General features: G+C 45.2%; 1 protein-coding gene across 1 annotated transcript in view; it reads left to right on the top strand.

Annotated features, from left to right (window-relative positions):
* The first annotated feature begins 555 nt into the window (after nt 1-555).
* Nucleotides 556-25,000, top strand: part of ajap1 (adherens junctions associated protein 1) — a 63,590-nt gene continuing 39,145 nt past the window's right edge. The window contains exon 1 of the mRNA XM_048240292.1: nt 556-1,623. Within this exon, the coding sequence (XP_048096249.1) occupies nt 1,595-1,623 (29 nt within the window). The 5' untranslated portion in view covers nt 556-1,594. The remainder of the gene's footprint in view (nt 1,624-25,000) is intronic.

The following is a 25,000-nucleotide window of genomic DNA, read 5'->3' as shown; positions in this document are numbered from 1 at the left end:
TTGTCCTCCCTCCCTCTCTCTCTCTCTGTCACTCGCTTTCACTCAGTCAAATGTTGGGATGACAGTTTACTAATGAGAGCAGTATCGGGCATGTTATTGATCCCAGACATGTGGCAGCAGGAGCATATCAACATAAATTTGATTAAATGGAAATTTGTGATTGGTGGAAGGCATTGATTCTGCCCCCTGGATTGAAAACAAAAACATTATTTATTTATTTGCTGATTGCAAAAACATTTCCCTGACAGATAACTCCAGCGCTTGTTTTCTCAGAGCGTATCAGAGCACCTGAAGGGCGTTTAGAGCGGCTCATGTTTTTTCTCAAGCGCTTGCACCTAGGATGTGAAAACTCTGAACTCATAAATATTTCAGCCTCTGAAATGAACCGGCCACTAGCTGCTCCAGAGCTGGGGAAGCCGATGCTTTTTTTTTAAAGTCCAGCCTGACATGATATTAACCTTGGGATGAGCGAGTGGTCCCCTCGGAGCCCGTCCTCTTGGTGCATAGCCCTTCTCTCTGAGGGATTCGGCCGGAGTGATTGATGCCACTCAGCTAATAGCGATCCATAGGGGATGGGGTCCGGACGTTCGGTTTGAAGAGCACGCTGATGCTAAAATCGGAACCATATAGCTGGCGTGCGCACTAGTGCTCTCGTGGGTAGAAGATTTTTGGGAGGTGTGGAGAGGATCACAATATCCCATATTTTACTTTAAAATGACGTCACGGAAGTGTCAAGCGAGGCAGGACTGGCAGGTTGTTAGTCAGACAGAGCTGGGCACGCGAAGAGGCAGGGAATACGGCGCGCGGCGTACATTGCGCACTTGGTCCAAATGTTAAGTGTTTTTTTTCGCGTCCTCTGCCCGCGCTCAGCACCGCGAGTCTGCAAACTCAGACCTCTCAACCCTCCGCGTCTCGCGCGCGTTTCATCATCTCCTTCTATTGAGTCTTCAAAGACGGAGGAACTATCGAATTAGTGCCAAGTCTGATAATGTCAGGCGCTTTGAGGAACGTCTAGGAATTGTCCTTATTTAAGTCTGTCGGCTGGACATTGTCCTGAGCTTTTTGCGCTGGTATACCACACAACAATGACCAGAAGTGCGTGGTCATTTTTCAGGCAGAACCCACGGGAAATTTTTACGGTTCACCTCGCCGACCTGATTATGTTTCCATAGCTTTTGACTTTTCGGTGGAGTATATTCCAATGATTTCATAAACTTTAATCGAAACACGGGCTCAGGAGATAACATTTGAGAATAACTTAGACACAACCACCTGCCCATGGTCGAGGGTTGTCATCACCAACCAAGCCCATACTAAAGGATGAAATAACTGGCAAGTAATCGCGGACTCGAAACGTCCTTGTTTTGCGAGATATTTTGCAGTGTGCGCTGTAGGAGGATTGACAGCGTGCATCTGGAGTGCTACCGTCTACTTCGCTTTGAAGGATATTAAAGCCTTATAATGAATGCGTTAAGGACAGTCGGAGTAACGTCTTTAACTTAAAAGTGTTATCACAAGCAACTATCGACATTTGTGGGATCGACCATAAATGGGAGGATTCCCGAACCACTGACGCGGATTCGGTGTCAAGAAAATGTGGATAAAACGGTGTATCACTCGCAGGTAAGATTTATGTGTTTATGTACATGAAAGAACGGGAAATGACTTTGCAAAATGCATCGCGACTAATCATGTCTTATTCCGTGTGTGTTCTGATATCTGTCCATCAATACACGCCCTTTGCCAAATGCCCTCTTTTTAAATCGACGCAACGGGAAGAGTTGCATTGGTACATCTGTTCGAACGAACAACTCCTCTCCCCCAAGACATGTCTCACAGAACGGCACGGGCCGGCTGCTTCAGTATGATGTTTGGATCTGCTATTGCAGTTCTGTGAGGCGGAACCACCAAATAGATTCATTTTTAGACAATCAGACATTAATACTCTTTTTTCTATAAATGAATTAGAGCAAAGTTTTCACGTGCTGCTCGCTGGGGGTCGCCAGACGCCTGTGGTTACTGTGAGACGCGCGGGATACTCGCTCCGTTACCTGCTGTACACAACGCCGACACGACCTCCGTTTGGAAATTGGTCCATTAATTGCAGGTAATTTAACGGCTGACGACACAAGATCGCAGTTTGAAGGGGATGAATTTTAAATCAGCGTCCACCTTGATATGGGGTTTTCATACAGTGACATCGTACTTAGAGCGAAAACGATCAACCAGCTCCCTATTTCTAAAACGATTAGGATGACCCCTATGGAAAAAAAATCTGCGAAACAGTTTAACCGAACTGACACTTAAGTTGACAAGGTTTAATGCCCCCTGCTAGACAGTTCTGGCCTTTTTTCAAATTAATTTCCATGTTTGATTTTGAATCAATTTGTTTGTATTTGTTTGCATGTGATTCAAGAAATGTATTATTATTATTAGTATCATCATCATCATCATCTTGGGTTCATGATGCCAATGCAGTATCTTGCTTAATTTGTATTGTAAATGCATGTGTCTAGAGTTGTGATTTTTGTTACAATTCTACAATTTCTTGTAATTTAAACATGTTAATTTATCTGGTAGCTTTAAATAGAGGTACCCACTGCCAGTCAGTCACTGTTGTTATATAACATGAATGCCAGACAAATTCAGTGGATCCTAATCGTGAGACCTCCGCTAAGCCCAGAATATTCGGTAGAATGTGGCCCCTCTATGAGCAGCTGATGTTTGATGGGCCCTCTTGCTGCCCAACCCCTCAGAAAGCAGCTACCGTCCTGTTCTAGGAGCCAATGCCTTTAAAGCCTCCGAGACGGAGTTCATGATAACAACATTTGGCCTTTAGAGCCTCATACAGTCACTTACTGACAACAAGATCTGGCCTTTAAGGGACTGAACGGAGGAGAAGATTAGAGAAGGAGAGGATACACGGAGTGGAGGAGAGGGGAGATGAAGTGGGTAGAGGAAGAAGGAGGAGATGGAGAGGGCAGAGGATAGAGGGGGGAGAAAGGGAGAGGGGAGAGGAGGGTAAAGGGAAAGGAGGAGGGGAGAGAGGAGATGAGGGGAGAGGAGAGAAGGGAGGAGGGCAGGGGGAGAGAGGAGAGGAGTAGAAGGGAGAGGAGGAAAAGAGAAAAAAAAGGAGGAATCTTCACCAATTTCGTGGGTGTCCGCTGCTCTCATTACAAAGCAGCTTTGTGTGAAATGGGTGATAATACCCAGAATGCACCCTGCTGTCTGGCGCCCCTCAGGACTCGCCGTGTGCAGGGGGTGGCTGTGATGCTGCCAGTCGGCATGGCGATGAGGACGGCCACTTTCTGCAGCAGGCATATCAGGTCAGTAGGCAGGGTGCTGCCAGTCGGCATGGTGACAGGGAGGCCCAGAAAGGCAAGTGGTTCCACAGGTCGCCGTGGTGATATTTGAACCACAGCAACATCTTCTACAGGTTCCCACAGCGACAGGCGATAAGGGCAACCAAATGCCATTCCAACAGTCATTTGCGTTTTCTCCTCAAGAAGTGTATTTGTTTAACCTGTACCAAGCTGTAACACACACACACACACACACACACACACACACACACACACACACACATTACATAAGCAGACACGGAGGGTAAGAATAGAGACAGGTACTTAGCTCACCCTTCCTGCACATGTGTATGTGTGTGTGTGTGTGTGTGTGTGTGTGTGTGTGTGTGTGCCTGTGAGGTTGTCTTTAAATTAGCCAGCCTTTTCATGTGTATGCGTGTGTGTGTGTGAGTAAGCTATCTCTCAGTGTGTTTGTGTGTGTGTGTTTGTGTGTGTGAGAGAGAGAGAGAAAAGAGATATAGAGTTATCTCACATTTTCTGTGTGTGTGTATATGTGGGTTAATCGGCCTTCTGTTTTCGTGTGTGTGTGTTTTAGCTGCTTTTAGCTGCTCTTATCGTTCTCTCACTGTTTGTGAGTGAGTGGGGAGGTTAACTGCCCCTTTTTCAGAATGTATCTGTGTTGGTGTGTGTGTGTGCTGCTCTAATGTACGTGATTAGGGTGATTAGGGGTTTCTCTTAGGAGCTGCTTAACCTCATTTGCGCTCAGAAACATTGTGCTGTTGTCTCCACCAGAGGGTGTGTGTGTGTGTGTGTGTGTGTGTGTGTGTGTGTGTGTGTGTGTGTGTGTGTGTGTGTGTGTGTGTGTGTGTGTGTGTGTGTGTGTGTGTCTCAGGAGCTACTCAGAAACATGGTATTGTTGTCTCCACCAAAGGGGGCAGGTCCCCAGAGAGCTCCGCCGACTCAGTAATCAAACAGAGGACACACACACACACCCCTACACACACACACACACACACACACACACACACACACAGGGACGCCACTCATGTACACACACAGAGCTGGGGACTGACTTTATTGGCTTGGAGAGTCCTGATTGGTTGATGGGCTGTGAAGCATGCAGACTGATAAAACAAACATAGTGTTGAACTATAGCGCTGGTGGTTTTGATTTTGTCTATGGCTAGGCTATGGATTTTCATCTTTGGTTATGTCCAGGAAGAGGTCATTTGCACAACCTTACTGTTTCAAATTTGACCGATTTATTTTACTTTATTGGAAAGAAAAAAGTACATTTTACATACAACAGTAGATATCCTGCTTTAGCCACAGGAAGCATTCACACTTACAGGTGTACACAGATGAAGGTCTGCATCACACAGGTGTACACAGATGAAGGTCTGCATCACACAGGTGTACACAGATGAAGGTCTGCAACACATTTACAGGTGTACACACAGATGAAGGTCTGCATTACATTTACAGGTGCACACAGATGAAGGTCTGCATCACATTTACAGGTGCACACAGATGAAGGTTCCTGCGTCATTAGATCACATGTACCGTATGTCGTGCTCATAAATACACACGTATGGTGCTTGTGCGTCTGATCCGGTGTGTGTGTGTGTGTGTGTGTGTGTGTGTGTGTGTGTGTGTGTGTGTGTGTGTGTGTGTGTGTGTGTGTGCATGTGTGTGTGCCTGTGTGTGCATGTGTTTATGTTTGTATTAGCATGACCCAATGTCATCACAAGGAGTGATGCTGATTGAGCTGATACTTTTTCACCTCTGTGCAGACATACACTCACACACACATTCTTGCATGCATACACACACACACACACACACACACACACACACACACACACACACACACACACTCACACAAAGTCTCTCACACATCACACACACACACACACACACACACACACACACACACACTCAGAGGTGTCAGTGTGTGATGTAAAGGCCATGCTGTGGGCACTGAGCTCTGTGGATAATTGCACCTTAAATGAGTAAAAAGGACGCCAGCAGAGAGATGAGTCATCAGGAGACGTTTGTTTACTTGTTTATTTATTTTTGATCAGTAACAACAGGCCTGTAAATATTTCAGAGTCTTTGTGTCAAGTGTGTCTGTAGAAACAGAGCTCTGTGACTAGGGGACAGAGACAGGGAGGAGGAGAGGAGAGGAAAGGAGAGGAGGAGAAGAGAGATGATAAGAGAAGGAGAGGAGGAGAAGAGAGAGGATAAGAGAAGGAGAGGAGGAGAAGAGAGGATGAGGCGAGAGTAGAAGAGAGGGGCGATAAGAGAGGAGAGGAGGAGGGGAGGAGAAGAAGAGAGAGAAGAGAGAAGGGAAGACTGAGGAGAGAAGAGAGGACAGAAGAGAAGAGAGGTAGAAGGGAGAGGAGAGGAGAAGGGGAGGAGGAGAAGGGAAGACAGATGAGAGAAGAGAGAAGACAGAAGAGTAGAGAGGTAGAAGGGAGAGGACAGAAGAGAAGAGAGGAGAAGGGAGAAGAGGAAGACAGGAGAAAAGAGAGGAGAACGGAGGGCATAGGAGAGAGAAGAGGAGTGGAGGAGAGGAGGAGAGGAAAGAAAAGGAGGGGGAGAGCAGGAGAGGAGGGAACGCGTTGTCTGAAGGGAAGAGATGGAGATGGAGAGAGTGCACTGAAGTGGAGGGACAGAAAGGAAGTGAATGTTCTACACAAGAGAGGTGGAGGAGAAAGAGCACATGTTAGATAAGGAACATGTTCTAAAGGGGAGCAATGGGTAATGAGTGTTCTAAGGGGAAGAGATAGATAAGAAACATGTTCTAAAAGAGAGAAAAGGGAGTATCTTAATCAATGAAATGGAAGTGTGTATATTTGTGGGTGTGTGTGTGCATGTGTATGTGTGTGTGAGGTTCTGTTGACATGCTGTTAATGATTGGTGTCAGATTGACTCTGTTCCTGCACATATGCCCAGTGTCTAAAGGCGCTGATGTACTACAATATTATTGCTCATTTGAGATGCTACTGTGTGTGTGTGTGTGTGTGTGTGTGTGTGTGTGTGTGTTTGTAAGAGAGAGAGAGAGAGAGGCTCTGTGAGGTTCTAAAGGCCATGGAGGACATGGCATCGACATCGTATGGTGAACCGTGCATTTCTCACTCATGCATATGCATGTATGGGAAGGTCAAGGGAAAAATGGGAGTATGGAGTCAAAACTTGGGAGGAGAAGCGATTGATTACGTATGCTGGCATATGAGTGAAAACAGTGCACTGTCTGTTTTGCAGTGAAAAATGTCCGCCTTTTAAAAGCAGGTGTAATCCAAATTGTGGTTAAAATATGTCAATAAGAGACACAAGAGAAACAACAGAATTAATATTCAGAGCTCCAGTTTTGCTTCTTGTTGAAATGTCGAAAGCAACTTCTGTCTTACTGTCATTTCACAACATCCACTACCTGCTAGAGTAGGCTATTAAATGTGTCATCATAGCCTACTTGCACAGATAATTTGAGTATGTTTGGAGCGGACTAGAACGACTGCTCTTTGTTTTCTCTCTGCTTGATGACATCTTATTATCATGTATTGCATTATTTCATGATCGCTACATTTGAATCCTTTTAATGTTGTCGGTTGAATCCATTCAACTGCGCTTGTGATTAAGCGATACGGTTCAGTTGTGGGCATATTCCATTAGAGGGTGGCGACGGGCAGTGATGAGTGCTGTTTACCTGATGAAGTGAAAGCTTAGTCAATTCCACGTAATATGGCAAGGCACAGCGTTGCTTTCTGGGAACAGAAAAGATTGGTATGTGTTTTGTCTTCATACATCGAGCCTACAGTCCATTTCAATACACTACAGAAATCATCACAGCACTGGCTCAGGTGCACACACACACACACACACACACACACACATGCACAGAGACACATTCAGTCATATGCTGTATGTAATGTGTGAGTGTGTGTGTGTGTGTGTGTGTGTGTGTGTGTGTGTGTGTGTGTGAGCCCAGTAGGTCAGCTGTTCCTCATGCCAAGTGGCCTGTTAGTGTGGATTCAGCAGGGACATGACACAGTCGACACGTGTGTGTGTGTGTGTGTGTGTGTGAGTGTGTGTATTCAGCCGGGCCATGGTACAGTCGACGTGTGTATATATACAGTATATATACATGTGTGTGTGTGTGTGTGTGTGTATTCAGCAGGGACATGACACAGTCAACACGTGTTGAGCTGATTGATGCGCTGGCCGCTCTGGAAGCCCCTGGAGCTCAGCCTGTTAGTGGAGGCCGGCAGCACACACACACACAAAAACACACACACACACACACCTGATTCATGTAGTGGCCTCCGCACGATCGATACCACCGCTACCAACGCATCACATTTATCCAGCACAACGCCAGCTCCTCTCTCTTTCACTCTCTCTTCCTGCTCTCTCTCTCTCCCTCCACATACACTCTCCCTCTCCCTCTTACTCTTTCACTCACCCTGTCTGTCCCTCTCTCTCTCCCTCTCTCCCTCCCCACTCCCCCTCTCTTTCTCTCTCTCTCTCCCTGTGTGTTATCTGTCTCTGTTATTGTCCTTTCATAATCTTTTCCTCCTACCTTCCATTTTTTCCCCCTGCTGTGGTCATCTTGTTTTCTACTCTTTTTTCACTCCTTCATTTCTCAACCCCATCCCTCTCTTTCCATCCCTCTCTCTATCTCTGTCAACCCATCCCTCTCTCTCTGAATCTTTCTCTCTGTCTCTGTCCATCCATCCCCTCTCTCTCAGTCCCTTCACTCCAACCTGCCCCCATCCTCTCTCCAGCCCCCTCTTTCTCTCACACTACCTACTGTGTGTGTGTGTGTGTGTGTGTGTGTGTGTGTGCTACCTCCATGCCAGTGGGACCTCTACTGTTAAAGGGTTGATCAGTGTCCCCCTAATGGAGTGGAATTCTTATGTTTTATTCTGTTACACCCTCAGATCATTGTTTTTGTGGTGTCTGTGTGTGTGTGTCTCTGTGTGTGTTTTTTCTTATTTGGATGCATGTGATTGTTTCTGAGGTGTGCGGTGTGTGTGTGTGTGTGTGTGTGTGTGTGTGTGTGTGTGTGTGAGAGTGTGTGTGTTCAGCGTTCAGAGTGGATTAATTAACAGGTCATTGCTAAGCCTCGGGCGGATTCGTCTTGGATGTGATAAAGTTTCCCTTAGTGATCCCCAGGCGTTGCATGGCACAGACACCTCAACACACACACACAAACACTCTCTCTCTCTCTACTTTCACACACACACACACACACACACACACACACACACACACACAGTGTCTGTACTACATCTCCTGCTGTATGGCCCAGGGACCTTGGCTCTGCGTGTTGTGTGTGTATGCGCGTGTGTTTGTGTGTGTGTGTGTGTGCGTACGTGTGTGTGTGTGAGAGAGTATCTATATATGGCGCTGCCTTGTGTTTCGGTGAGTGGTGTTCTTGAACCTAAGGATTAGGGCTGAGAGGAGAAGAGGGGTGCGTGTGTGTGAGAGAGAGACAGATAGAAATAGAGAGAGAGAGAGTGTTTGTGTGTGTGTGAAGATGACTGAGGGTCTGAAAGGTGAAGAGAGGAGTGTATGTGTGTGTGTGAAGAGGACTAAGGGGCTGAGAAGTGAAGAGAGGAGTGTATGTGTGTGTGTGTGTGTGTGTGTGCGCGTGTGTGTGTTGGGGGGGACTGAGGGGGCTGAGAGGTGATATATTCACGTTATTCACAATTTATTCGATTAAATGAATTAATGACATATTAAGTTGGCTTTTATTGCACAGCATATACAATAAGTTATCAAGACAACTTAAATATAAATGTTGGATGTAAATGTTTTATATTTTGAAGCAGCGGAGCGCGCAAGCAGCGGAGTATTTCCATTCCATGAAATCGTGCCGCAAGTAAGCAGAGTTCTTGCAGTTGTGTTGCAGCAACGCTAATCTATTTAGCATAATTTGTTTTCATTAGTTTGGACTATTCCTATTTAAGGGGGGAAACCAGGGCAATTAAACACTTATCACCACCGCCCATCTAAAATTTTCTGTAAGGGTCGGTACCCACTCACACACCAGACAAACACACACACACACACACACACTCTTATGACAGACCTGCATGACAGTTCATCATCACAGCTGTTACTGCACTATTACCAGCACTGTGGGGAGGGGCCGCTGGGCGTTAGAGTGATGGGCTGTGATTGCACAAACAACAAACTTACAAACAACAATACCATGCCTGTTTTTAAACAACAATATCATGCCTGTTTTTAAACTCACGTCAGCCCGGCCTCAAAAACATTATCGACCCATCGGGAATTCATTTGTGTAGCATTCCATTTTATGGTTGTGGCCCAGGCTACAGCCCATATGCCAATTCACAATGTTGGCACAGAATCACAGGGTTAATTTGTGCTGATTACAATGAAAATACTGCATTGTTGATGTATATCATTGCACATGTGGATCAGGAGTCAAAAAGGCCAAAGAGCTCACAGTCCCCGGGGCATCACTGGTACAAACCTGGGTTCTTCAGTTGTGAAGGTGTGGATATTCAACTGTTCAGTCCTCGGTTCTTTACAGGGACAGGTCTGTAAGGTATGGGTATTTTTCACTATAGTCACTGGTTCTGCACTACTGAAGGTGTGGGTTTCAACAGTATGGGCGTGGGTTCTTTATGAGGCCTGTGTCTTTCATGAGTTCTGCACTGGTAGAGCCCTGTGTTCTGCACTAGTAGAGTTCTGTGTTCTGCAGCGCTGGAGTTGTATGTTCCGTGTTGCTCTGCGCCAGCAGGCGGGTATTTAGACAGCCTGTGCTGCTCAGCCCTGCTGCTGCTGTGAGGCCGCAGCATTGATGCCTCTGCTCGCTATCTAACTCCGGCTCCCCATGGAGCCTATTAGCTGCTGCAGCCGCTATGGAAACAGACAGGCTGCAAACACACACATGTATGTTTATACAATATGATGTACAGGGGACATAGAGAGCCCGCATTACATAACGTACAGACAGCATAAGGAGCCCTTATTACATCACACTAGTTGGGCCACTTAATCCGGCCATGAGCAGACAAGGCGTGTGTGTGTGATGGATGTAATTACTCACCCACAATCACACACACACGTATACTGGCGCGCCTGCAGGTGTACGTCCGTACGCACTGTGCGTACCATCACTCAACAACGAGAGAAAATTTACCTCGTGTGTGTGTATATTCACACCATATTGGCCTACCATACCTTTCCAACTATGCAGAGTATCCCATTAGTTGCATGCCATCAGGCTATTTACAATTTTCTATTTAGTAAAGTTAGTGAACACTTATAAAAATTAACGCGGCTTTCTATATGGTTATCAGCACACAATGTTGAGCTAATTCACTAACTCAATACTCATCATGGATATCACTAGTTTAAACAACAAAAACAGAAAGGATGGAGGCAGCAAAGCTAGAGGAGCTATTCAAGATGGACAAGAACAAGGTTGGCTAAGCAATTGGTGTGCTTGTCAGAACGACTGCATTACAGCTGTTTAAAGCCAGACGTTACAGTAGCTATAGGTAGCTTTAGCCTGTATAGTGATGTATAAAGTTGCCCAAATGAATAGGTAATTGTAGACGTTGTTGTTGCATTATTGCATGTGGATGTTGTTATGCTATGTATGCATGAACCTAAAGGAAAAATACTGTCCACGCGTGAATGTTTGTTTTTTTGGGGGGTGATGGGTGTGCGTACCATAGCATTAATTCCTGCAGGCGCCCCTGCACGTATATACACGCCTGCACACACACACACAAACACCTACACTCACATACATGCACACACACACACACACACCTACACTCACATACATGCACACAGAGACACACACACACACACACAGGCTTTGTGTGTCATATCCTTTACTGGTGTGCTGGCCAGCCATTAGTCTGATGTATTATGTATGTATTATGATGTATTTATTATATATTCATGTCCTGTGCTGTGTGTGTGTGTGTGTGTGTGTGTGTGTGTGTGTGTGTCTGTGTGTGTGTGTGATGAAAAGGATTAAGCTGTTAAAGCGCTGCTCAGGGCCGTCGTCGGCGTGCTGTGTTAAGCTCCGGTCGCTCGGCTGCCTGTATGCAGCCCCTCTCTGCTCTCAGCCTAAGCACACAATCTTTTGTAATTCCAATAAAGCCATAATTGTAGATTCAACAGAGAGGTGGCGGGGTGTGTGTGTGTGTGTGTGTGTGTGTGTGTGTGCGATGGCGTCAGCAGATTCCTGTAGTGACGCTCCTGGCTTTAATATACACACAGTACCGGGGAACATGGCGACATGCTTCCTCTCAGCAGAGAATCAAAAATGGGAACACAGGAGGACTCCACCTTTTCCCACCAATCACCGCAGGACTCCACCTTTTCCCCACCAATCACAGCAGGACTCCACCTTTTCCCACCAATCACTGGAGGACTCCACCTTTTCCCACCAATCACTGCAGGACTCCACCTTTTCCCCACCAATCACTGCAGGACTCCACCTTTTCCCCACCAATCCCAGCAGGACCTCACCTTTTCCCACCAATCACTGCAGGACTCCACCTTTTCCCCACCAATCCCAGCAGGACCTCACCTTTTAAAAAATCAAAACCTCTGAAGTTTCAGAACCAGAGGAAGAAGAGCTCGTAGGGCAGGCTGTACATGTGTTAGGACCAGAGAAACAGTTCTAGCAGGCTCTAGAGCCATTAGAACAGTCAGGTTTGAGAGGTCCTGGCAGGGTTGTGGGATAGCTGGGAAAGACTGGGGTCCTGCTGTGATTGGTGGAAAAAGGTGGGGTCCTGCTGTGATTGGTGGGAAAAGGCAAGGTCATGCTGTGATTGGAGGAGACAGTGAAGCTGTGTACAGATTGGCTGTTAAACTCAGAGATGACCAAAAGGTTTATGTTCTGCTTCCTGTCAATGGCTTAACCCTAGTCCTAGAATATAAAATAACTTCAGTGAAGAGAGCCATTTAGAAATACATATTGAATTATGCTAAATCATGTAGAGAAAATGGGGTCTGTATGATTAAATCACAATTATAACATGTAGATTAAGTTTTCAAAGTTATCTTTTTCATCAACCTCCCACCAGTATACAGGTATGGAAGAGAGTGGATATGATATTAAGCCATGCAGATGTAACAGTGGGAGATCTTTAAAGGCACCTAGTGCTTTTAATACTCTCAGTCGCATTTGAAATGTCATGCTGAAGAGATACCGCTGGATTCATTACTGTGGAAACATTTCCTAGAGATTGCAGTGACTGAGGTACTTAATTCAGCTGGGAGAGTCTGTTAAGGGAGTATAATGGCTGTTTATGCAGCATGGTATTGTGTCATCTCGTTTTTTTTATTAATTTATCTGCTGGGGGAAATTTTGCACATGATTAACTGTGGTAGGGGCGCACATCTAATTGTGCTTAAAAGGCTTTATGTTTGTTGAGGAGCTCTTAGAGAGGAGTGGATCATGCACAGATTGGATAATTACCGTCATAAATCACAGTTTGCATTAGGGTATTGTTTGACAGTAATGATGTAATACAGGAGTCTGTTATTTATCATGCTCACTGAGATCGGAAGGTTGGTTGACATGGCAACAGTTGTTATGGAGGGTTGTAATGCCTCATCGTTCTGAGCTCGAGCAAGTATTCTCCAGCGGAAGTCTGCATTGTTCATGGTAAGTTACAAGCCCTCTGGAATTAAGACTTGCATCTGCAAGCAGTCCAGTGATGACAGCCTTGCTCAGATGTTTCTGGAGGCTCTGATGGAGATCTGGTAATGCTGTAAATGTTGACAGCTGACAGGAGAGCTTTGCTGCTCCACAACACATGGACTCAAACCTATAGACCTCTAACCTATAGCATATAGCCTCCATATAGCGCTCTCGTCAATAGTAGACAGCATTACTGTCTGCCATTTGTGCAATCTATAACACACAATGTTGCTTTATTGCTCATGGAGTTTTATCCAATTGCAGATCATATTATACTGATGGAGCTTCGGCCAATAGCAGAACATATTACCTTATATCCTAATGGAACTTTAGCCAATAGCAGACCATATATCCCTAATGAGCCGTAGTATACACCAGATATACTCATCAATATTACTGTACTTTAAATTCCCATACAGCTGGAGCAGGCAAAACCCCTGCAGCATAGACAACATTGCTCTCTCCTAAGGCTGTTTAATTAATTGATTTTAATGGAAATAGCAATCTGAACTAATGTAATTAGCTAATCGGAAATTAATCATGCATCTCTCAACTTTGCCCCGATGATTATATCTTGGCACATCTATGATTTTTACATTCATGTTATCCTCTTTGTGTGAAAGACATGGATGCTCACTTAACAGGAGTGCTGTGCTTCTCATGGCACAGCACTCCTGTTAATGTGGCATGCCCCCCAATCAGAGGAAACATTGAACTGAAGCTTGACTTTCATCAATTACGTTGCAAATTACAAGTCACATTTGCATCTGGTCTGTCAGAAAAATGAACCGCTCTTCTCTCTCCTTTTGGATGGCTTTATCATTCACCTGAGGACACCCAATAACCACACAGAGCAGACAGCCAAAGCCTACAGGAAGGAGATATATAGCCTCTAACTGCCTAGATGTCAGAGGGCCAGATGGTACTGTATCTAACCGTATATAGGGCAGGTGTACAGTATCTAACCGTATAGAGGAGAGGTGTACAGTATCTAACAGTATAGAGGGCAGGTGTACAGTATCTAACCACATAGAGGGCAGGTGTACAGTGCCTAACCGTTTAGAGGGCAGGTGTACAATATCTAACCGTTTAGAGATCAAGTTTACAATATCTAACCGTATAGAGAGTAGGCAGTTGGCCCACACACAGTAGCTGTGATGTCTGCCAGCTGTGCTGTGAGCCCCTGTGGAGCCTGCCACTGATGTCATCAAAGGGAGACAAAATGGCCAAGGGCTGCCGAGGGCGTGATCACTTGGAATCATTTCAAGACTAGCCCGGAGAAGCCATGCCACACCTAACCTGGCCTCCTAGCCTAGCCTAACCAGCATGTAGATCACCTGGGTTCAGTCCTAGCCTAGCCAGCATGTCCAGTATAGATTTCCAGCTGCTTCACACAAGATTCATGTGGGCAACATATTTCTTAACAGTGCTGTAATGGTGCAGTTCAATTACAGCATTACTCTGAAGCTGTCATTAATCTTCTGCTGTACTGCTGTGTCTCTGTGTGTGTGTGTGTGTGTGTGTGTGTGTATGTGTGCGTGTGCGTGCATATCGAGTAGAGGGGGTTATCCGTCTTGGTAAGCCGGCCCACTGGTCATATCGAGTACCAGAGGAGTCTTGAGTCAGATGTGCTGGAGGATGTTGCAGTGAGGAGCTGGTAAATTATTCCCGAGCAGCTTGAGCATGTTTATCTCTGGCTAGCCCACACAGGCAGAGATGAGAGCAGACACATCAAGCTGAACGGGCCTGTGTAGATCACTTAGAACTGAGCGGTGCAGATCCCTTAGAACAGAGCTGTGTAGATAGATGCCCTAGAACAGATCGTTGAATAATCTCTTAGAACAGAGCTGTGTAGATCCCTTAGAACTGAACTGTGTAGATATACATATTGCAGTTAGTCTACAGGTGCATCTCAAAAATTGAATATCCTGAGAAAAGTTCATTGTTTTCCATAATTTATTTCAAAAAGTAAAACTTAAAAATATTCTAGATTCATTATCATTACATATGAAGTGAAATAGCTCAAGCCTTTTTTTCTTTGGATTACTTTTGTCTATATAATGTACACATATTGTACTGTATACAGTTATTGCCTGTGTATTAGCCGCAGGACAATGTTTTATGTTAAAAGAAACACACCCATATTAATACCATATTAACTGCCCCTGAGTATTAACCTTATAGCTGAACAAATTTTGCAAAATGAATGTACAAGCCGCGGCTAATAGTTGGGAAATTCCGGGTAGGAAATTGTAGGTGGTCCGGGTCCTTGTGAAACAGGAAGTGCAAATGTATTGGATACTGTTGTGCTGCTTCCCTTTCATGTGTGAGCCATACAGACTGACTAGAATAACACATGATGTCAGGTCATTTAGGGTTAGGGTTAGGTCTAGACTGACTAGAATAAAACAGTAAGTCAGGCCATTTAGGGTTAGGGTTAGGTCTAGACTGACTAGAATAAAACATTGGCTTTAAGTGCATGCATGACCGATGAAGACTGACTATAATAAAACGTTTAGCTTAAAGTGGAAATTTTGATAAATTTCTCCAACTAACCGTGAAGTTTGTAGTCCGTTTTGTACCCATTACTGAAACTCTTGATGGAGTGAAATGTTTGCTGCAGGTCATCATAAATTCAGTCCGGCAGCCCTTAGAAATTGTCAAAGCAATTCTTCTTGGTCATCAGAGTTTAAATTAAAAGTGGATGAACAAGAGGGCTGTTTTTCATTACTCCACATCATCAGAGCAGAATTCATTTCTTTCGAGATTGAATTCTGCATCTTGTTTCGTTCTTGCACCACTGACTCTGTAATCTGCTCATTCATGCCAGAGGTAAGATAAGACAAAGTTTCTCTGAGATGCTGATGGCCACACAGAATTGCACTCTTTGAATTTCCTACGTTGCCCTGTGAATTAGACACCTGCAAATAATCAAGCTTTCTTCATTTCACTCCATCACTACAGGTCCAGGCGCGCGTCTCATCTGACTGGCTGCCATTTTCCCATTGAAAAACAAATTGGTCATCAATATCAGACGGGTCCCGCTAATGAGATTCATTGGGTAATGGACTCTATTTCATGACAAATGAATGGCCTTTACATCAGATGGGGTGTGTGTGTGTGTGTGTGTGTGTGTGTGTGTGTGTGTCTGTGTGTGTGTGTGTGTGTGTATTTTGAAGCCTTCACATCAGGCGTGCATGTGTGTGTGTGTGTGTGTGTACTGTATGTGTGTGTGCGTGTGTGTGTTCTAAAGCCAGCTGTGCTTGCGTATGTGTGTGCGTGTGTGTTGAGGAAGGAACAGTCATGGGGCATAAGACAATTGTGTGGCCAATCATCAGAAAAGGAAAAAAAACAGACATATACATACATACCCTTACTCTCTATCTCTCTCTCTCTCTCTGTCCTCTTCTCTTGTCTGCCACCTTGTAACTGTTAACTGATAAGAGCCTCATACAAGTATGCACAATGTAGATTAGTGTCCCTGTAGGCCTCCTTTTTCAAAAGCCAGATGCGGAACATTTTTTATTTTCTTTAAGTGCACACTTGAACCGAAGAATAATCCTGAATCACCTGTAGGAGAAATACAGTAAACCGCAGCCAAGCCCTACAATCGAACACCCACGGGGAAACTGCAAAGTAGGGCAAGGCGATACAACCTTAGCCTGGTAGAAAGAAATACAAAGTAGTGCAACGTGATACAACCTTAGCCTGGTAGAAAAAAATACAAAGTAGTGCAAGGCGATACAACCTGATAGAAAAAAGACAGTAAAGTAGAACAAGGTGGAAACGGTTTCAGGAGCCAACCTGAGACTTAGAATCTTCCACAGAAATAGTAACAGAAACACAGACACACTGAAATGCAGCTAACACTTACTTAAGACACATATAGATGCTGTCAACACTGGCACAACAGGAACAACACAAACACACTACCACAACAGGAAAACACAAACACGCTACCACAACAGGAACAACACAAACATTAGTAGCACTCTACCACACAACTAGCACAACAAGAACAACACCAACACACTAGCTCAACACAAACACCACCAATACACTAGCTCAACACAAACACCACCAACACACTAGCTCAACAGAAACAACACCAACACACTAGCTCAACACAAACACAAACACCACCAATACACTAGCTCAACACAAACAGCACCAACACACTAGCTCAACACAAACACCACTAACACACTAGCTCAACACAAAAACCACCAACACACTATCTCAACAGAAACAACACCAACACACTAGCTCAACACAAACACAAACACCACCAACACACTAGCTCAACACAAACACCACCAATACACTAGCTCAACAGAAACACCACCAACACACTAGCTCAACACAAACACCACCAACACACTAGCTAAACAGAAACACCACCAACACACTAGCTCAACACAAACACCACAACATACTAGCTCAACACAAACACCATCAACATACTAGCTTAACAAGAACACAAACACCACCAACACACTAGCTCAACAGAAACACCACCAATACACTAGCTCAACACAAACAACACCAACACACTAGCTCAACACAAACACCACCAATACACTAGCTCAACACAAACACCACTTATACACTAGCTCAACACAAACAACACTAATATTTCCTCTCTCAGAGAGCCCTTGTCAAAGTCTTTTGATGTAAGGATGGCTTTAGTTGAATTGCCTTGCTTCGTTACACCTGTCAAGAGACTGAAAAGGCCTTGACTGTGCATATGTGTCTGCTGTTTTTCCAGTGGGGTATACTACGAAGCACGTTAGACATACATCTAGGCTATGTAGACATATCGAGGCTTCACAAAGCCTTGACTCAGGGGTATACGTTAAGTGATACTACGATTGCAGTTATGTGATATATTTGTCAAACTAGGCTTTCAGCTCAGATCTGTGTGCGTTCTCGGTGTTGGGATGACAGCCAATCGTGAAAAGTGGGGACGCACAAGACCGCCTCTTTAAAAACAATTACTTCCGCATTCATGAGCGATAGCTAAATCTACACTGCGGTCATTTTTTGTGTCTAACTATAACATCAAATAAATTGATTATCATCAGTTGTTGTATGGTATGCACGTCCATAGTGGGATATTTGCACGCACAGCACTATTAAAGCGCATTCGAGATCCAAAATGTTAGTAGAGGCGGAGCTCCACCTGTAAGATATATCACAAAATCCTACATGTGAGATAACTTAATTTTTAAGACAATTGATTGGTCAGTGGGCGGTAGATTACATGATTTGAGCTATAACTTAGCACATAACCACCTCCCGACCAGGTTTGGTTGACAGCATAAGATACCATGGTGATATAGTGACACTAAAACAGATCCACTTTCGTGTCACAGCATACCCTGGCTTTGAGCGCAACATATCTCGCTAACCCACTAATCGAGATTCGTAGTATACCCCATTGCTCTGAGATGTATCCACAACAGCCAAAGGAGTCACAAGACACTGATGCGCACTGCGCAGTCCTGTGACCAAATGTCTATTATCTGCAAAAGTACACTCACACCTTTATGTTAGTCTAGTTGAACACAACAGTGTACACTCACACCTTTACGTTAATCTTGTTGAACACAACAGTCGGGAAATATTGTGGTCTGCAAAAGTCATTGTGGTTATGTCATCATCTCTCTCTCTCTCTTTCTCTCTCTATCTCAGATAGTCCACAGGTAGTCAGATTTCTCTCTCTCTCTCAGATAGCCCTACAGGTAGTCAGACTCACCTGTACCTGTTGCTGAGAGGTTGCAGGTCCTCCCACACTAGTTCTGTCCTCTGCAGGGCTATTTTTAGGGCTTGACTCATGCCTGGAGCACTGAAAGAGAAGAGGATGAAGCGTTCAGGCTGACAGTGCTGAAGCTGCTCTCACACATCCAGCCTGAACCACTCGAACGCAGATACAGCATCAGCTTCATGACATCGCACACACACACACACACACACACACACACACACACACACACACACAGACACACACATTACAACATTACAGCATCAGCTTCCCCAGTTTACAGTTAGCCCTGTAAACATTGAAACTATTGCTGAATGGTTTCTTGTGTAGTTTGGAATAAGCCTGGTAAACATTTAGAATTTTGTTGAATGGTGTCTTGATTTGTTTCAAAAAAGCCCGGTAAACATTTAGAGTTTTGTTGAATGGTTTCTTGACTAGTTTCAAATAAGCCCGTCAAAAATGTGAGTTTTGTTGAATGGTTTCTTGTTTAGTGAGAAATTAAAGAAAGTGAGTTTAGACACATTGTCTCAGCTGATCACAGAGATCTACAGCCCTGTGTTCTCTAGCCAGTAAAGCCACTGTGCTGTCCCCAGCCCTGTGTTCTACTGCCACTAAAGCCGCTGTGCTGCCCCCAGTCCTGTGTTCTACTGCCACTAAAGTCACTCTACTGCCCCCAGCCCTGTGTTCTACTGCCACTAAAGCCACTGTGCCGCCCCCACTCCTGTGTTCTACTGCCACTAAAGCCACTGTGCTGCCCCTACTCCTGTGTTCTGCTGCCAATAGTCAGAAGAGGGGCAGGAGGAGAGGAAGGGAGGAGGAGTAGGAGGAGGAGGAATGTGGTAGGAGGAGAGGAGGTTGTCCAGTTCAGTCCAAGTCCAGTTAGTGTGTGTGTGTGTGTGTGTGTGTGTGTGTGTGTATATGTCTGTGTGTGACAGGCCTCTGTGGCAGGGCTAATGGAGGAGGAGGAGGAGGAGGGTGCTTCCTAGTGCAGTGTGTGTATGTGTGTGTGTGTGTGACAGGCATCTCCTGTGTTAGGGCTAATGGAGGAGGAGACTGCCTCCGAGTGTAGTGTGTGTGTGTGTGACAGGCCTCTCCCGTGGCATGGCTAATGAGAGGTGCTTATGTATTCATATTAATCTTGTCGTTTAGTTGTAATGGATATCGGCATAGTCATGGATCTTCATAATGCAACACTGTAATGCAACAGTGAACTTTATTAACAACACGGATGGCCAAATGGCAGATGTTGTTACCATGGTGATGCTGTAGTTGTGTTTGAGATCTGACAGGCAGTGTTTTAAAATAACTCTTCCCAGCCAGAGAGAGAGAGAAAAAGAGAGAGAGAATGAGATACAGAGAAAGAACTGGAGAATGATCGGGGTCTAACCTGCCCCACACCTGCAGAAAGATCAGGGTCTTGCTGATTTCTGCTTGTGGTTTCTCTGCCATCTGTGGTAAGGGATGTGTGCTGTCTGTCATGAGTGTTGATGTGGTTCTGATAGTGTGATAGTGTGTCATAGTGTTGATGTAGTTCTGATAGTGTGTGAAAGTGTGTTGGTGTGGTTCTGATAGTGTTGATGTGGTTCTGACAGTGTGTGGTAGTGATAGTCTGTTGATGTTGTTATACTAGTTATAGTGATTGTGTGTTGATGTGGTTTTAATAGTGTGTGATAGTGTTGATGTGGTTCTGATAGTGTGGTATAGTGTGTTGATGTGGTTCTGATAGTGTGTTATAGTGTTGATGTGGTTCTTATAGTGTGGTATAGTGTGTTGATGTGGTTCTGATAGTGTGTTATAGTGTTGATGTGGTTCTGATAGTGTGTTATAGTGTTGATGTGGTTCTGATAGTGTGGTATAGTGTGTTGATGTGGTTCTGATAGTGTGGTATAGTGTGTTGATGTGGTTCTTATAGTGTGTGATAGTGTTAGTGTGGTTCTGATAGTGTGTGATAGGGATAGTGTGGTCATAATGGTTCTACAGTATGTTGGACACCTTGGCAGGGTGATAGTGGGGTCATGATGGTTCTACAGTATGTTGGACACCTTGGCAGGGTGATAGTGTGGTCATGATGGTTCTAGAGTATGTTGGACACCTTGGCAGGGTGATAGTGTGGTCACGATGGTTTTGTGTTGGACACCATGGCAGGGTGAGGAGCTTGTTCTTGAGGACACTCTGGCAGCCTGCTGTACTGGGGGATGGTCTGACACCTTCAGATGGTGAGAAGGGTGTTTGTGACGGCTGGATACCGTGCAGTGAGAGCATCTGAGCGTGAAGGCGGCAGCGCTAAGTCAGCAGGAAGTGGAAAGAGTTTTGGAGCGCTAGCGGATAAGGAGATGTGTCCGAGGCAAAAGCCAGTCCGAGGGAGTGAAATGGCGGCCAGTGCCTCTGAGCCATGGAGAATGTGCACTTTATGGCTTATCACCTGTCCTCTCGCAGCTCAACAGAAATCATTCCCAATTTACACCCTAATACGACAAATTAGCATGTCTTTGTGTGTGTGTCTGTGTCTGTGTCTGTGTCTCTGTGTGTGTGTGTGTGTGTGTGTGTGTGTGTGTGTGTGTGTGTGTGTGTGTGTGTGTGTGTGTGTAGGTTGACTAGTGAAATATGTCAGCAACAGAACCAGGTTCATATAAGTCCAAGGTCATGTCAGCTATAACTATGTGCGTATACAGTAGCTATAAATTAAGGTTAAGGTTCCATGTTACACACTGAGAACACTGTTAAGGTTCACACTCTCAGAACAATTTTACAGTATACAGTATCACACATTAGAACACTGTTAAGGTTCTATGACACACTCAGAACACTGTTACTGCTCTCTATCACACATAGGTAATAGCACTCACACAAAATAGGAATACTGGTTCACTTATTTGAATTATAACAACGTGGGTGATCCCTGCATTATGCAATCTGACATTTCTGTAATAAAGATGAATGCAGAAACAGAGCCAATAACCCCCCCAGTCTGAATGAATGACCCATTTTGAGTAGAACACATGAGGAGAATATTAGTGTGTGTTTGTGTGTGTGTGTGTTCATATTCATGCATGTGTGCATATGTGTGTCTCTGTATACAACAGCCTGGTCCTTTCTCTTTCTCTTTTCCTCTGTCTCTCTTTGTGTGTGTGTGTGTGTGTGTGTGTGTGTGTGTGTGTGTGTGTGTGTGTGTGTGTGTGTGTGTGTGTGTGCTCTTACGTCTGAGACTATGGTGAGCATGGGTGAAACTGAGGACAGAGGCAAATGGTGTGATTTGTCCTTGCCCTATAAAAAGATGAAAAAGAGAAATAAAAAATAAAACACGTGTCAAAGTGGCACCGTCGCCATTTGATGAAGCAGTCATCATTTACCAACCATGAGAGGGAGGGGACATCCTGCCCTGGCTCTGTGTGTGTGTGTGTGCGTGTTTGTGTCTGTGTCTGTGTCTGTGTACGCACATGTGTGTGTGTGTCCTTGTTCTTTGACGTGTGTTTGATCGCATCTTGCTCCCCAGAGGGGGCCATTCACCATCTTACTGGAGGTGATGCAAATACAAACCCACACACACACACACACAGACTCGTGCCTGTGTGCATTGAATGGTGCAGTCTATTTTAAGTCTGAGTAAGCCCTGGGAGACTTTTGCTCTCTTTGTGCTATAGGATGATGACACAAGGGAATGGAAAAGCTTTTGTGTGTGTGTGTGTGTGTGTGTGTGTGTGTGTGTGTGTGTGTGTGTGTGTGTGTGTGTACTGTATATGTGTATATGTGTGTGTGCACGTGAGAGAGAGCTTCTTGTTGCAGAGTTGCAAAGCATATGCTTTTAATATGTGCCTTTTTATAGTTGTGCTTTAATAGATGTTATAGATGTGTGTGTGTGTGTGTGTGTGTGTGTGTGTGTGTGTGTGCTATTTTTAACCCTTCCTTAATATTCAGACCTAGTTACATGTTGAGTGACCCAGTGAATGTGGATTTGAGATATTTATTAAAAAGTGCTCGCATGTAAACATTGAGCATTGCTTTTTTAAACGCACTGTATAAGAATGTTGGGTTTGTGTTTAGCTGTGTGTGTATAACTGTGTTGGGTTTGTGTTTAGTTGTGTGTTATGCAACTGTGTTGGGTTTGTGTTTAGCTGTGTGTATGTAACAGTGTTGGGTTTGTGTTTGGCTGTGTGTGTATATCTGTACTGGATTTGTGTTTAGCTGTGTGTGTGTAACAGTGTTGGGTTTGTGTTTAGCTGTGTGTGTATAACTGGTTTGTGTTTAGCTGTGTGTTTACAAGGCATAAAGGCACTTTAAGCAGAGACTTTCTAATGAGGAGACACAACACTCAAAAATCCTCCATAGAAATGCATGGGGTTAGTTTGTAACGCCAATATGGCAGTTGTCTACACACATCCCACCCCTTCCGCGGCAAAAAAGTCGACATATGAATACATTGTGCCAATCATGTGGTGTGTTGTGAATACATCATGCCAATCATGTGTTGTGATCTCGCTGCTGCAGCCTGCGGACTGCTGAGTGCTATTCTCTATTTTAAGGTTCTAAAGGCACTTGAAGGTGCTGGTTTTGGAATGTTATTCAGTGAGGCCAGACTGCTGAGTTCTATGGTCTGTTAGGTTCGTGCAGGCAGGTAGGAAGGTGAGTAGACAGACAGGCTCGTGAGCAGGCAGGTGAGCAGGCAGGTGAGTGGGCAGGTGAGCGGGCATCTTCACAGGTTTTCCTGAAGTTGCGTCAGGGTCACATGGTAGGTTGGTGCAGCGAGACACACATTACAGTACGTCACAGATGTGCAGGCTGAGGGCAAGTCAGCTGCTACGGAGAACAACAGGCACAGAACACACACACACACACACACACACACACACACACACACACACACACATACACACTCACACTCTCTCTCTCTCTCTCACACACACACACACACACACACATACACTGATACACACACACATTCACACACACACTCTCTCTCTCACACACACATTCTCTCTCTCTCTCACACACACACACACACACACACACACACACACACACACACACACACACACACACACACACACTCACAGCTGCTGCAGAGCTCCATAGGCAGTCATGGCAGCAGGAGAAGGAGAGAGGAGGGTAGAAGGAGAGAAAGAGGTTGGGGAGGGGAGGGTAGGGGGTATGAGAATAGAGGGAAGGAGAGAGGGAGGGAAGGGCAATTTAAGGAGAAAGCTGAGGGAATGGGGACTGGAGAGGGGAGAGGAGATGAGAGGACTAGAGAGAAGAGGAAAAAAGAAGAGAGGAGAGGACAAAAGAGGAGAGGAACGTAGAGGAGAGAGGAGTTGAGTGGAGAGAAGTTGAGTTGAGTGGAGAGGAGAGGAGAGGCGAGGGGTGGAGAGGAGGGGAGGGAGAGGAGAGGAGAAGAGATAGGAGGGGAGAGGAGAGGGGAGGATTATAGAGGAGAGGAGGGGAGAGGAGGAGAGGAGAGGAGAAGGGAGAGGAGTGGGCAGGATTGGAAGGGAGAGGAGAGGAGAAGGGAGAGGAGTGGGGGGGGGAGGAGGGGAGAGGAGAGGAGGGGAGAGGAGAGGAGAGGAGAAGGGAGAGGAGAGGAGGGGAGAGGAGAGGAGAGGAGGAGAGAGAAGTGGGGAGGATTAGAAAGGAGGGGAGAGGAGGGGAGAGGAGTGGGGAGGATTGGAGGGGAGGGGAGAGGAGTGTTGAGTGTACATGAGCGTAGAGGAGAGAGCAGACTGAGTCACTCTGTGTGAGGTCGTCCTCACTGCACAGCAACAGCAACCTCTGGGAATCCCTGCACTCGCTGGATAAGAGGCCACGCAGGTCACAGAGATAACATTCCCATTGATGGGGATGTAAATAGACAAGACCAAACACACACACACACACACACACACACACACACACACACACACGAAAATACACACGTAAATACACACACACACACACACACACACACACACACACGTAAACACACTTAAAAACACACACATAGTATGCAAACACACACACACTCAAACACATATCTCACTCTCTGCAGCTTTTACCTGTGAGTTAGGAAGATATGGAAATATGTGAATCCTTCCTGCAGGTGGATTCAAATAAAGAATTCAAATGTGTGTGATGAAAGGGGTGAGTGTGTATTGCCTTCGGCCTGTCTGCTGGCCTCTGCAGGTCTCTGCCATGTTAACAGGAAACATCAATTAGCATCAACACCAGCTCCATGTCTGTCATGGCTGCCACACTATAG

This window comes from Alosa alosa, chromosome 4, assembly GCF_017589495.1.
Source record: "Alosa alosa isolate M-15738 ecotype Scorff River chromosome 4, AALO_Geno_1.1, whole genome shotgun sequence".
Taxonomy (NCBI): domain Eukaryota; kingdom Metazoa; phylum Chordata; class Actinopteri; order Clupeiformes; family Clupeidae; genus Alosa; species Alosa alosa.
The sequence above is the reverse complement of the archived record's forward strand: the minus strand, read 5'-3'. Positions and strand labels throughout refer to the sequence as shown.